This window comes from Hyperolius riggenbachi, chromosome 3, assembly GCF_040937935.1.
Source record: "Hyperolius riggenbachi isolate aHypRig1 chromosome 3, aHypRig1.pri, whole genome shotgun sequence".
Lineage (NCBI taxonomy): Eukaryota > Metazoa > Chordata > Amphibia > Anura > Hyperoliidae > Hyperolius > Hyperolius riggenbachi.
This window is the reverse complement of record NC_090648.1, coordinates 320,028,707-320,044,450: the sequence shown is the minus strand read 5'-3', so window position 1 is coordinate 320,044,450 and position 15,744 is coordinate 320,028,707. Positions and strand designations below refer to the sequence as shown.

At 42.4% G+C, this 15,744-nt stretch overlaps 1 protein-coding gene across 1 annotated transcript in view; it reads left to right on the top strand.

Moving 5' to 3' along the window:
- Positions 1–15,744, top strand: part of PLXNC1 (plexin C1) — a 214,862-nt gene that overhangs the window by 110,114 nt on the left and 89,004 nt on the right. Inside the window, exons 14-17 of the mRNA XM_068276803.1 lie at positions 4,040–4,219; positions 6,105–6,207; positions 10,230–10,331; positions 13,093–13,199. Coding sequence (XP_068132904.1) covers positions 4,040–4,219; positions 6,105–6,207; positions 10,230–10,331; positions 13,093–13,199 — 492 coding nt within the window. The remainder of the gene's footprint in view (positions 1–4,039; positions 4,220–6,104; positions 6,208–10,229; positions 10,332–13,092; positions 13,200–15,744) is intronic.

The window sequence follows — 15,744 nt, the reverse complement described above, 5'->3', positions numbered from 1 at the left end:
AGCAGCGTGTTGCGCCCATCTTTGCCATGGGTCGTCGTCCCCGGCCCATTGCAGAGAGTCAGGCACAGGCTGTGATGGAAATGATTATGGAGCAGCAAGCCACCGTTCCCAGACAGACCTCCAGCGCCAGCGAGACCAGTGCCTCCACCAGCACTCTGGTCCGCAGCAGCAGCCACCCTCCACCACCACTTGAGGTCACGTTGACCCCAGCGACCAGCCTGCCCTCACTGACCTTGCTCTTCACCCCAGGGACCGCAAGCATTTTGAGGGATGTTGTGGAAAAGTTTGAGGATGAGATCATGGGGACATGCAAGGAGGAGGAGGAGTTTGAGGTGGAGGAGGTGTTGTTGGCGGTGCACAAAAACTGGAATTTCAGGAGGAGGAGGAGGGGCCTGATGCAGGGGATGTTGGGGCAGAGGCGTTCGTTGAGGGCTCAGAGGAGATGTTTGGGGATGATGATGATGATGAGGTGCTGAATCGTTCCTATGTGCCACCACCAGCACAGTTTGGTGAAGGCAGCTAGTCATCGAAGGAGGAGGCGTCTCTGGCACAGAGGCGTGGCAGCAGCATGGCGGCCAGCACAGAGCGTGGAAGGCAGGAGCCACAGCCTGCTGCTTCAGCCGCTACCACCACAGAGGCGGCCTGGTGATGCGCTGATCCACCTTTTGCGCAATTTTCAATTTTACTTGGTGGCGCACCCAGGCTATGCATATGCATAGGTTAGGATATAGTTAGTGTTAGGTCCCCTCCCATCAAGGATGACTTGACCGCAGTGGGAGGGACGAGTACTTAACAAGTTGCATGCAAGCTGTTACAGGAAACCAACATCCTCCAGTGGTAGACAGGTCATGTGTATGCTAGGTGTGTATTTTACCCCACAAGTGGGGCTTGCACTCTCTTGCAGGTAGGCACTTATCTGTTTTTAAGTAACGCTGCTCATTTTCTTGCCACATAGCTAGTATAGTGCCCAGTATAGCTAGTATAGTGCCCAGTATGGGTAGTATAGTGCCCAGTATAGCTAGTATAGTGCCCAGTATGGCTAGTATAGTGCCCCAGTATAGCTAGTATTGTGCCCATTATAGCTAGTATAGTGCCCAGTATGGCTAGTATAGTGCCCAGTATGGCTAGTATAGTGCCCAGTATGGCTAGTATAGTGCCCCAGTATGGCTAGTATAGTGCCCCAGTATGGATAGGTAGTGCCCCAGTATGGATAGGTAGTGCCCCAGTATGAGTAGGTAGTGCCCCAGTACAGCTGTGTAACCAGCCCGCCCCCCCTCCCCCCCCGTGGCCGCTGCTGCTGTTACCTTAGCTGGAGGCCGCTTCCTCCCTTATATTTCCCTCTCCTGCGTGTGATTTGGATTCACAGCATATACTAGCCATACTGGGCACTATACTAGCCATACTGGGCACTATGCTAGCCATACTGGGCACAATACTTGCTATACTGGGCACTATACTAGCTATACTGGGCACTATACATTCGATTCGAGTACATCCGCTACAGGAAACCATTCTCCTGCTTCTTGCCTCATCACAGCAGGAGAGGGGAATCTAAGGGAGGAAGCGGCCGCCAACTAAGGTAACAGCAGCGGTGGCCGCGGGGGGCAAGAGGACAGACCCGCGGCCCAACTGCAAACGCCCCACGGACCAGCAGTGGGCCGCGGACCGGTGGTTGGGGATCCCCGCTCTAGATTGTAAGCTCGCAAGGGCAGGGACCTCCTCCTAGTGTTTCTAATAAAGCTGTAATTTAACATATGCACATGTACCAACTACACATTACCAAGTATGTATTTGTATTTGTACTATTCAATGTCATGACTGTACAGTGTCTTGTATTTCTTATGTATATTTGTTCCCCATTATTTGTTTTATACTATGTACAGCGCAACGGAAGATGTTGGCGCTATATAAATAACAGGCCTGGTCCGTCCGTGATGCCAAGTGAGGCAGAAGTCTGGAGACAGCCCCAGGCAGAAACAGGAAGTGAGGAGAGTGCCTGACCAACCTATACTGGGAGCAACTGTACCTGGCTAACCTATACTGGGGCAACTGTACCCAGCTACCAACACTGGGGGCACCTATAACTACCTATACTGAGGGTGATTTTTGGGGGGCTCACTGCAGCTATAACGTGCGGTGCAAATTGTCGGGTACTGGGTGATCATTCCAATTCGGGGGCGGGGGGCGCATCCTCACAAGTTTGCCTCAGGCAGCAAATAGTCTAGAACCGGCCCTGATAAATAAAAAATAATAATAATAAATTATGAGCATTCCCAAAAGCCCAAATGTTTTGGAACCCACTGTGGAATCAAATTTGCCTTATGTTTACTTTACGCCTGCCTATAGACCATTTTGTTGTCTTACTGGGGAACAAGCCCTCGGGAGTGAATTTTCCCACACACAGGTTGTTCCAACATGTGATGGCAATGTAAAAAAACAAGTAGCTGTGAATTGGAAGCCTTCCCGCCTTTCCACGGATTCTGTCTTTGATCTCCTTAACCAGGACATGCGATATGAACACATGGGACTGTAGGCAACACTGTATGTATCCCACTTAATAAATAAACTCTAAAATAAATAAAGGACTCTGGACACTTCGAGCTGGCATTTAAAGGCCGTGGCCATCTTTATTCATATTTAAATCAAACTTTAATAAATAAGTAATTGGGTCTAATTAAACCAACTTTATTAAACATACAAGTATAACTTAGTGTAAATCAGGTGCATATCCGACTACCACAGTCCGGATATATTTGGTCAGAAAACAACTCAAGACCCCAATTACAACTGACCATGCCTCCAGGCATGCCATAAAATGAGTAAAGATTGACCACGACGTCTTTTGAACAAAAGGGGGATGGGGGGGCGGGGAGCTCACCTATAGCCATGGAGGTGACAGGCAGCTAGTTAGCTGGACAGACCCTTCTTATATAGGCCCAACTCTCCCCTGATTGGTCAGGGCAGACCTGTTTGACCCTAGCAACACCTGAGGAGAGATGATCTAACCCTTTACCTAGCCAATCACAGCATCCTGACATCACCACTAACCTTTTTTTTCATCCTGCACCAAATTCTGACCAATCAGGGGAGAGCATACCTCACAGAGGGAAATTCAATTCACTGCCTATGAGAAAGATACCTGCAGTAAAGTATATTGTGACTTACTTTATTATACAGGATTGCCACAGACCCATGCAGGGCCTGCTTTAATGTTAGGCCCTGTTTTATTCTACCCAAAATTAAAGAGTAAGAATATGTTGCCTATGTTTTCAAGACTTAGAGTCAGTAGATGGCTTTGCAGGACAACCTGGGCCTATGACACACATTGCACTCTTTTTAGGCTTTTATTCTCTGGCAATCTACTTGATGGTTACAATCAGGATAACTATTTTTTGCTTTTGCACTATCGTCTGGAAATAATGTATAAACACTCTTGTATTGTTTATTGGTTATCTATACCCCTTCCTTCCCACCCTATTCTAACTCCCCTGTTGCATAGAGAGCTATTTTACCTTACTGTTTTTGTATTTTCATGCTTTATCTGCTTAATAAACACCCTTGAAGCTAAAGTTGAACATATGCTTATAAATTATTGCAGTGGTCTGCAACTGAAAATACAACTGCCGTAGGCAGGGAACACACTTGCCACAATCATGCACGTTTTGCAGAACTTTGGGAAACATGCACTGCCACACATGTAATTAAAATCAATGGGCCACTAAAAAATCAATATGAAAAAAACATACGGTAAATGAAAATAAAAAAAAATGACATAAAAAACAAATGAATGATCAATCACAGCCCAAAAACAAAACATAGCTGGGATAGTGCAGTGGAAAGTGTGTCCCCTGCCTTAGTAGTCTATCCTAACAATTCAGTTACATGTGTCTGAAGCAGAACTGCTACTACAGCTCCTTGATAGTCAGCGGCCTTCAGCTATCAGGTATTTTCTGTGACAGCTGAGGGGTTTTTTTTGCAAGTTATATTTTGCTGTTCTTGTTCTACTGTAGAGTTGAGGTGGTAACATTTCTTTTAACAGAAAGCAAGAGATGAACTGCACATCCGAGCTGATGAGATAAACGTTGTTATATATTATGAAAAATACAACCTAACCTGTGAAATCAAGAATATAACAGAAAACTCAGTTGAGAATACGATATTCTGTAAAGCAAGAAAGACTTTTACTGGAAAACTTGATGTGTCTAAAATGGAAGTAAAGGTGAGTAACGTTGTTTGTTGTACTCAGGGGCATAACAATACACCCTGCAAGGGATGTAGCCGCAGGGGGGCCCAGAAGCAGCAGGTGGCCCTGTGGGGGAGAAGTTTATTTTTCCTTTCCTGAGAGACTGACATCTAAGGGCAAGCAGAGAAAAAGCTTTCTGCTCTCTGCACAATTGTTCTAATGACTGCATCTGCTCAGCCACTGATAAGGAATCATACAAAGTTTTTCAGACAAAGATTTGTAGACTGTCCCTATTCAGTGTTCAGAGGGTCTTGTGTACTGCACTGCTCTACACCCAGCCTCTCTACCCCTCCCCAAGTGCTGTGTCCTGTAGTGATGTTTGAGGAGTCTGGTCACAGAGAGAAAAACCTGTGCAGAAAGCGGGGGTGGGGTGGGATTTGGCAGTAGGGGGTCCCATCCAAAGTTTCGCAGGGAGGCCCAGTAATTTCTAGTTATGCCCCTGGTTATTCTGTGGAAATATTCGGTCAATTAAGTGAGGAGCAACGATTACCCACCATAATGTAATATTTAGATCAGATATGACACAGGTGAATATTGCAAACTCTTGCCACTTAATATCAGATCATGTTTTAGACACATCCAGCCCACAGGCTTTTCACTGTTCTCCTGTGTTCTCCAGCCGTAGTAAATCAGGGCCATTGTAACTGTACACACAATTATTTGTTAGACAGGAAAATGTCCAGTGAGATATTACATAAGCTTACTGGAGATCTGTAACCGTCAGTTAAATACAATCACAAGAAAAATGATGAATCATTGTCTCTAACCAATCCTGTACATGCCCTAAAGAAGATCCCAAGCGCCCACTTTAAAACAGGTGTATTGGAAGTCAGCATGTCGCTTACTAAAACTTTCAGCTTTTGGCACAAAACGCTAAACATTAGATTCCATAAACTGCTGAATGAGTTGCAATACACAAATTAAAGCACTAAAGGCTTCATTTAAAGTGAGAGATAAAAATAAACTGATGAGAAAAACAATTGTATCTATCCTCCTACTCCTAAAAAGTAGATTCAATGTTTTATTGCCTTTGCTTAAAGGCAGTCTATTGCTTGTCCCAGAGCTAAAATGCATGAACTGTTGACCTTTTTTATCTATCACCTACAGTCAGAAGTTGTTCTCTGCAAGAAAACCTTTTATGGGTGTAATCCCTTATCATTGAGATAATCCGACAAGGATCCAACAAGAGAGAAACTGTCACTTGCATGCCTGAAGGTTAACTCTTTCAGGCAGGAAAAGAAAAGAAAAATAAATAAAAACAGCCTAGTTATTTGTTTGGCACTGTACATACACATGTTTATCTTATCATGGCACCTCGGGTACACTTTAAATCTGATTAAGGCAAACCTAATATCGTAATTATAACATTGATGTAATGTCACAACAGGGAAAACAGTTTATCATGAATTTCTGTAATGTACTTTAAGATACAAAACCCTCTACATTGATCTGTAGAAATATACAGCAAGATAATGGCAATGCCTGGCTGATGCAGCCAATTTGTCCAGCAGAACCGTTAGCCATTCCATTTAATTAGAAGCATTATGTGAGCATCAGAGGAAGTAAGGCCTCCCAAAAAAATATATGCATCAAGCATTGACAGTCTTGTCATTTGAAATCACCAAATCACTGCACTGCTACAACAGTTGTGCTATTCGCTGACTAAGGTAGTAAAGCTCATCTGTCTTTGAATTATTTGAACTTTTTTTTGCAAAATAAACTTGGTGTTTTTGATTATACTGTATTTTGAGCCATGCAGTTCCCTTCTTTAAATGTTTACCTTCAAAAATATGATTTTGTTTGTAGCTTTCTGTATGAAATACAGGTACAATAATGTATATTTCCTTTTCTTTAAATAAAGGTTTCTTTGGGTAACTTTACAGTGACACTGAAGCCAGGGCAGCAGTCCTCGTTATACCTATATATCCTTCTGCTTATTCCTGTCCTAGTAGTTGTAGTCATTGGTAAGTGGCAACAATTGTTAAAAAAAGAACACCATCATAACTAGCAATCCATACAGTATATAGACTTTTGCTTTTAAACTTTATGAATACAATAACAGAGACTGCTTTTGCTTTCCTGTTTTTGAGAATGCTGATAAAATACAAACAAAACACAACACTGTCTGTATATTATGTGGCCCAGTCCAAGTTCCAAGGAAATGGCACTAACCTTATTTTGATAGGCTGTGGGGCTGTTGACCGCCCCACTGCGATACGGACTACCCAAGCACAGAGTCTAAGTGACCATGGGTCTTCACCCACACCCCACGCTGCCTAGTGCCCACCAGGTTGCGCTTAAGGTAATCCCACAGGGGGTTGGAGAACAGACGACGTCCCGATGAGGAGAGCCAGGAACAGAGAGTACTTGTAGTCGTGGACGGAGCAGAAGGTCAGGGCAGGCGGAATGCTGGAAGGTCAGAGACAGGCCAGAGGTCAGGACGGGCAGCAGACAGATGTAAACGATGAACTAGCCAAGGGTCAGGACGGGCAGCAATCAAGACTAGTCGGGGTCACAAGCCAAGGGTCAATACCAGGAATCACGATCAGGATATATATATCAATCTCACAAGGCACACGCTGTAAGAACTAACAGCACTGCTACAGGGGGGCAGAGCTGTTTAAATACAGAGTTGGGCGGCAACAATTACACCTGCGTGCAGCGAGCGCGACCCTTTTTCGGCGCACGTGCATACTGCGCAACGCCGTACGCGCCACAAACCCAGGGGTAGCAATACAAGCCAATGCACCTGCGCATGCGTAACAACGCGCCCGCGGGAATGCCGGAGAACGCCAGGATGGTGAGTATGACATATTTAAAGTGTACCGGAACACTTGCACAGGACAGAAGAAAACAGAGAATCCACCCTGTATGTATTTAGAGAGTTTAGGCGTTCAACTTCCCCTAATTTGTGTATAATCAGTAATCACAAGGCGTATTTTGATCTCCCCCCCCCCCATGTCACTTGACTGCCATGGCAGAAAAGGCAGATAAGCTCGTTTGAAAGCACAGGATGTTAACAATATGTCTGCTTCCATGAAAGCAGGAAGTAGAAACAGTGCAGATTTATTTCAGGATGTGTATCAGCTGTAACAAAGAAATGTTTTTCTTTAAAGGTTATTATGCTGTTGCATATCTATTAGAGCAGAGAGGAAGTTCTGAGTTCAGGTCCGCTTTAAGTGTTAGCCATATTAGTTCTGAAGGACTGGGATAGTCAGCTCAGAATAGATAACTGGTAGATTAGATCAAAGTGATTACCCTGTGCATGACCAACTTTACACATAGAGAAAGGAAGTTGGAGGCATTTCTTAGAATGGGGAAGGAAAAAAATGCTGTCAAGCTTTAACTATTGTTCACGTTTCTCTCACTTCCTCTTGTGTCACTGCAGCAGTAAATGTCTGCAATAGAGACACGGGGCCATATGCAATTCACTTTTTCTCCTGAGTTTTCTCCAAGGACCTAGGTGATATTTTCACACCTGGCCATACATTGCATTTTAAACCCCCAGGAAGCAAGAAAATACTCCAAATAGTTTTGATAATTCTTTTTTCAACAATTTGTGGGTACTTTTTTTAATTATAAAAATGCTGAAAAGTTATTTTAAAGAGAAGATGAAAATTATCTCCTAGCAGCAAATTCAGGACGAAAAGTTAATTGCATATGGGCCACAGTGGACCGTATGCAATTACCTTTGTCTCCTTTTTTCATTTTCTATGTAAAATAACTTTTCAACACTTTGCAACTGAAAATGTATCAAAAAGTAATTGCAAAAGTACTATCAAAATTATTTTGAGTATTTTCCTGCTTGCTGGTGCTTTAAAAGGCATTTTATTGACAATTTTGAAAATATCACCTAGGTGAAAACTTAGGAGAAAACGTGAATTGCATATGGGCCTGATGGCCATATAAACCTGAATCCAGGGGCCTTATTCAATTAACTTTTTCGCTGAATTTTCATCTAGGAGATAATTTTTCAACTTCTCATGAAAATAAGTTTTCAGCATTTTGCAATTGAAAAAGTATTAAAAGTTAGCTGAAAAAAAAATCTAATAAAATTATTATGAGTATTTTCTTAGTATCTGGTTATTTAAAATGTATTTTGATGAGAAGGGCCCATATGCAATTACAGTAACTTTTTCACCTGAGTTATCTCCTAGGAGATAATTTTTCACCTTGTATATAAAATAACTTTTCAACTCTCTGTAATTAAAAAAGTACCACAATTATTTTGAGTATTTTATTGCTTGCTGGTGGCTTAAAAAAGCATTTAAGTGAGAAGTTATGAAAATATCACCTAGGAGAAAACTAGGTGTTCTAACCATCCTAGACTATATCCAAAATTGATGACGTGTTCTGGCCTGGACAAGAGTTGTACACCGTCCCTTTAAAATAGGACATTTTGGCCCATATGCTAATAAACTTTTTGTCCTGAGTTTTCTCCTAGGTGATATTTTCACAACTTGTCAATAAAATGCCTTTAAAACCACTAACAAGCAAGAAAATACACAAAATTATTTTGACAGTTCTTTTTCACTTTTGTTTGTACTTTTTCATGTGCGATGTGCTGTAAAATTATTTTAGAGAAAAGATGAAACATTTAAATCTCCTAGGAGAAAACTCAGGAGTAAAAGTGTATTGAATATGGGCCAAAAAGTAGGTGAAAAAGAACTGTCAAAATTATTTTAAGTACTTTCTTGCTTGTTAGTGGTGGTTGACACCTAGGAGAAAACTCAGGAGAAAAACAAGTTAATTTGCATATGGGCTAAATGTCCTTATCCTTATCACAGTCAAAATTATTTTGAGTATTTTCTTGCTTTCTGGGGACTTAAAAGGCATTTTATTTACAAGTTTAAAACTATCACCCAGGACAAAACTTAGGAGAAAAAGTGAATTGCATACGGGCCTTTGTGTCTAATGTCACAAAGGAGATTCCTGTATGTGACAAGTCTTTGTGGACATATTATTATTATATAGTAGTTATATAGCGTTGACATCTTCCACAGCGCTGTTGTCACTTAGCTGTCCCTTAGAGGGGCTCACAATCTAATCCCTACCATGGTCATATGTCAGTGTATCTATCGTGTAGTGTATGTATTGTAGTCTAGGGCCAATTTAGGGGAAGCCAATTAACTTATCTGTATGTTTTTGGGATGTGAGAGGAAACTGCAGTGCCCAGAGGAATCCCAAACAGACTTAGGGAGAACATACAAACTATGTGGGATTCAAACCGGGGACCCAGCGCTGCAAGGCAAGAGCGCTAACCACTATGCCCCCATGCTGGAGTGGCAGGGATTGCCATGCTATAATCCTGGAGTCAGCACAAACACTACCGATGAATCCCACATGTCCTTACATACATATGAGTGGCCATTTCAAATTCAAAAGCAAGACAAATTTGCTTTGCTGTTACAAACTCTAGAAATTGGTTATTAAAGAGAGTCTGAAGCGAGAATAAATCTCGCTTCAGACCTCATAGATAGCAGGGGCATGTGTGCCCCTGCTAAAACGCCGCTATCCCACGGCTTAACGGGAGTCCCTTCACCCTCAAATCCCCTCCGTACAGCCGGGGAGCGCTTCCGCATTGGGGCAGGGCTAACCGCCGCAGCCCTGACTCCCGCGCGTCTATTAGACGCGTACCTCCGCCTCTCCCCCGCCCCTCTCAGTCTTCCTTCACTGAGAGGGGCGGGGGAGAGGCGGTCGATGCGCGTCTGATATACTTGCTGAGAGGCAGGGCTGCAGCCGTTAGCCCTGCCTCCAGGAAGAGAAAATCTACGACCAAGTTGACGACCAAGTTTTGCGGGGGTGGGTTTGGGGGTGAAGGGACCCCCGTTTAGCCGCTCGATAGCAGCGTTTTAGCAGGGGCACACATGCCCCTGCTAACTATGAGCTCTGAAGCGAGATTTATTCTCGCTTCAGAATCTCTTTAAGCTGGTGAAGTCCTACTAATTTACTTGATGCATGTTCATTTTTGTTGTTTCACACACAGCTACCTGCGTAATAACCAGGTACAAATCGAAACAGCTTAGTGAGAAATTGAGCAAACAGCTGGAACTGCTGGAATGTGACATCAGACAAGAGATCCGTGATGGTGAGTATTACTGATGCACAACATTTGAATTTGTCACTGCATATCATTGGCTACATCCAGCCTGTAAGGCTCGGTTCACACTGCCAGCCAGAAAGGCTAGTTTTTCCAGGATCAGAGTGGACTGCGGAAAAGGACAGTGAACAGATCCTATGTTATTAATAGGTTCCATTTACACTATGAATTGGTATGCAAACAGAATGCAAATGGGCTCAAACAAAACCGCAAAGTCCCAAATTGCTGTGGTTTTCCAGTTAGTGGATTTGTTTGCCATGTGGAGACGCATCTGCTTTAGATGAGAAACTCAATTGGAGCAGACACTGAACCAGGGACGCTGCTAGCCCCGAAGATCAGTGGCACGTGCTACGGATCTATTCTGGGGTGCCCCGGATGCCCCCCAGGGAGAGTCCAGAACATCTTCTCTTCTGGGCTTCTCCCCCTAGTGTTTGTTTTTTTTGTACTAATGGAGAGTTGGACTTTATCCAACATTTTGCTGGACAGGCCTACTTAGACCGCTTTTAAGTTCATGTAAATTTGGCTCCACCCATGGCCACACCCACATTCTGGTGCGTGGCTACACCCATTTTTTTGGGGCTGGAGTGTCCAAAAATGCCCCGGATCTCTTAGGACCCTAGAAATGCCCCTGCACTGAACTGTCTGTGCTGATCTGAATAGGCCATTTTGCCAGTGGCTGAATGTGAACCAAGCCTTACATAGTGATACAGCGATGTGATATGCACACAGTATAATGCATGCCCAGCACAAGGTACACAGCAGCAGTTACCACACATAAATAACGCCAACAATCCAATCTATTATTACAGAGCATGCATGTTGTCCAGACTCACATTGTAGACCTGTATTAACATCTGTTGCAACACAAATATGTGAACATTCCCAATGAGGTGACCACCGCTTAGGGCCTCAATCTAAAATACTTAAAATATTTCTTTATCTAATATAACAGCTGCTAAGAACAAGATATGTAAGTTAAGCCTGGTACACACTTTTTAATTTTGATTGGAATGTGATTGACCAATTTTATCTCTTCCATTTACTGTAGTATAAGGACCAACACATTTTGTATACTATGAACAGATTGTGTAGGTAAGCTCTCCTACTACATGGAGGTGGTAAAAATGGCCAATCTCTGGCCAATCAAAACTGGATGGGTGTACCAGGCTTAGCTCACATATCTTGTTCTTAGCAGGTGTCATTTTATATAAATTATTTCAAGTGTTTTAGATAGAAGCCATAAGCGGTAGTCACATGATCACTCCCAGTTCTTCTTCTAGGTCTGGAGGAAGTCCATTAGTTTTCTTTTTAAGTTATAACTCATACGTAGTCAATAAAACTATACATATACATTTAACTGAGTTTATAGTACAAAGTTTACATTAGTGCATGTTTGTAAAGGAAGACTACTGTGTCTGATTAATCAGCCCTGTCAGCAGGAAATGAGTATACAGAAAGTGCTGAAATCCATGTCAAATGTTAAGGAACTGACCACTGCTCATGTCTCACTGCGAAATGTTCTAACAGTCAGCATCTTATCGATGTAAAAAAACATAACCACTGGGACAATATATACATGAAGCAGGGAAAGTATGTGAACAACAGAAGCATATGGTATATATTTACTCTTCCTGCTATACATGTGTACATTGCATGCTATTCATATGTACACAGCAAGGTATACATCTGTACACTGTATTCTACAGATATGTACACTGCAAGCTATACTATACATCTGTACACCACAAGCTATACAGCTGTACACTGCATGCTACACAGCTGTACACTGCATGCTATACATATGTAAAATGCAAGCTATACATGTGTGCACTGCATGCTATTCATCTGTATTCTGCAAGCTACACATCTGTACACTGCAAGCTATACCTCTGTTCACTGCAATCTATACATCTGTACACTACATGCTATTAATCTGTACACTGCATGCTATACATCTGTTACACATCTTTAAACTGCAAGCTATACTTCTGTACACTGCAAGCTATACATCTGTACGCAACATGCTATTAATCTGTACACTGCATGCTATAGATCTGTACACTTCATCTGTTACACATCTGTACAGTGCAAGCTGTACATCTGTACACTGCATGCTATTCATCTGTATACTGCAAGCTACACATCTGTACACTACATGCTATTAATCTGTACACTGCATGCTATACATCTGTTACACATCTTTACACTGCAAGCTATACTTCTGTACACTGCAAGCTATACATCTGTATACTACATGCTATTAATCTGTACACTGCATGCTATAGATCTGTACACTTCATCTGTTACACATCTGTACACTGCAAGCTATACTTCTGTACACTGCATGCTATAAATCTGTACATTGCATGCTATATATCTGTACACTGCAAGCTATACATCTGTACACTGCATGCTATTAATCTGTACACTGTATGCTACACATCTGTACACTGCTTGCCTTACAGCTGTGCACTGCATGCTATACACCAGTACACTTCATGCTACACATCGGTACACTTCATACTATAATGCTGCATGCTATACTTCTGTGAACTTCATGCTTTAGGTCTGCTACATTCATGCTATAAATCTGTCAATAACTGTAACAAATATGCAGCTATTGGAGTCTGGAAACCAAATCTACATACTGGCTCACAAATGGATCTAAAGCTAACACTTTAGGCCTCCTATACATTTGCAGTGCCTAATGTCTACTGATACCAGCAGTCTGCCCACATTTTTTTTGTAGGTTTTGCAGAGCTTCAGATAGACAGAGAAGTCACAACTGTGGAGACACTGGGTACCATTCCATTCTTTGATTACAAACATTTTGCTTTAAAAACATTTTTCCCTGAGGTAAGTGTGATGCATTGCTTTTATATATCATAATGCTAATTTACAGTATATCGGTAGTGTGCATACATTTTCTCTTGCAGAAGTTGCAGTGTTTTTTTGTATGCTTATGTCACCACTTTATCACTAAATTATTCTCAAAATCTGAGGAATTACTAGTAAATATGCATGTGACAGAACACAACAGACGCAGTGGGAAAGGACCTTAGCAGTGTAAATACTTTATTATTATTATTACTTTCCCAGTAACAGCATCCATGATGCAAGTTACCGTATAAAACCGTTTGCTTGCATCCTCCGCATAAGATGTCTTGGCTGCCTTTAAAGTCATTCTTTGGAGAGTTTTCCTGGATTTCCCAAATGTAAAATAAACAGTTTAGCTTGTTTCCTTGGTTGATGACCTGTACTGCTGGTTATAAACTTCACTAATAATATCCGTAGATATCACTTAGAGGCCCATGTTGTTTATACTGTATATATTTTTCACCAAGGTTGAGGTTTCTGTTAAGTTGTTTATCTCAAAACTGCAAATGCAGCTAAGGAGAAAGAAAAGTGCCCCAGAAGGAAAATACAGTCAATAAAAAGTATGCTTCACTTCTACTGTTAACGGTCACGTTTATAGGTAACGCACTGCATACTGTGCGCTACGATGCCAGAACCTATTGCACCGCAATGCTCCCACTGCATTACAAATGTTACAAACTGGCTGTTACACTGCAATGGACTACTGTGAATGTTGCCTAAATGCCATATACAGTGGTTTGCAAAAGTATTCGGCCCCCTTGAAGTTTTTAACATTTTGTCATATTACTGCCACAAACATGAATCAATTTTATTGGAATTCCACGTGAAAGACCAATACAAAGTGGTGTACACGTGAGTGGAAAGAAAATCATACATGATTCCAAACATTTAAAAAAAAATAACTGCTAAGTGGGGTGTGCATAATTATTCAGCCCCCTGAGTCAATACTTTGTAGAACCACCTTTTGCTGCAATTACAGCTGCCAGTCTTTAGGGTATGTCTCTACCAGCTTTGCACATCTAGATACTGAAATCCTTGCCCATTCTTCTTTGCAAAACAGCTCCAGCTCAGTCAGATTAGATGGACAGCGTTTGTGAACAGCAGTTTTCAGATGTTCTTGCCACAGATTCTCGATTGGATTTAGATCTGGACTTTGACTGGGCCATTCTAACACATAGATATGTTTTGTTTTAAACCATTCCATTGTTGCCCTGGCATTATGTTTAGGGTTGTTATCCTGCTGGAAGGTGAACCTCAGCCTCAGTCTCAAGTCTTTTGCAGACTCCAATAGGTTTTCTTCCAAGATAGCCCTGTATTAGGCTCCATCCATCTTCCCATCCACTCTGACCAGCTTCCCTGTCCCTGCTGAAGAGAAGCACCCCCAGAGCATGATGCTGCCACCACCATATTTGACAGTGGGGATGGTGTGTTCAGAGTGATGTGCAGTGTTAGTTTTCTGCTACATATAGCGTTTTGCATTTTGGCCAAAAAGTTCCATTTTGGTCTCATTTGACCAGAGGAGAGCACCTTCTTTCACATGTTTGCTTTGTCCCCCACATGGCTTGTGGCAAACTGCAAACAAGACTTCTTATGCTTTTCTGTTGACAATGGCTTTCTTTTTGTCACTCTTCCCTAAAGGTCAACTTTGTGCAGTGCACGACTAATAGTTGTCCTATGGACAGATTACCCCACCTGAGCTGTAGATCTCTGCAGCTCGTCCAGAGTCACCATGGGCCTCTTGACTGCATTTCTGATCAGCGCTCTCCTTGTTCGGCCTGTGAGTTTAGGTGGATGCAGGGACGGATCTAGGGGGGGGGGGGGGGACAAGCGGGTATCTTGCCCCAGGCGCAGTTTGTTGAATTCTTAAAAAGGCGGCAAAATGAATGGCAGTTTAGGCGCCAAAACCTGACCTTTAGGCGCCAAAACCTGACCTTGCCCCAGGCGCAACTTGGTCTTGATCCGTCCCTGGGTGGACGACCTTGTCTTGGTAGGTTTACAGTTGTGCCATACTCCTTCCATTTCTGAATGATCTCTTGAACAGTGCTACGTGGGATGTTCAAGGCTTTGGAAATCTTTTTGTAGCCTAAGCCTGCTTTAAATTTCTCAATAACTTTACTGTCTGGTGTGTTCTTTGGACTTCATGGTGTTGTTGCTCCCAATATCCTCTTAGACAACCTCTGAGGCCGTCACAGAGCAGCTGTATTTGTACTGACATTAGATTACACACAGGTGCACTCTACTTAGTCATTAGCACTCATCAGGCAATGTTTGTGGGCAACTGACTGCACTCAGACCAAAGGGGCTGAATAATTATGCACATCCCACTTTGCAGTTATTTATTTGTAAAAAAATGTTTGGAATCATGTATGATTTTCATTCCACTTCTCACGTGTACAACACTTTGTATTGGTCTTTCACGTGGAATTCCAATAAAATTGATTCATGTTTGTGGCAGTAATCTGACAAAATGTGGAAAACTTCAAGGGGGCCAAATACTTTTGCAAACATATATATGATATATATA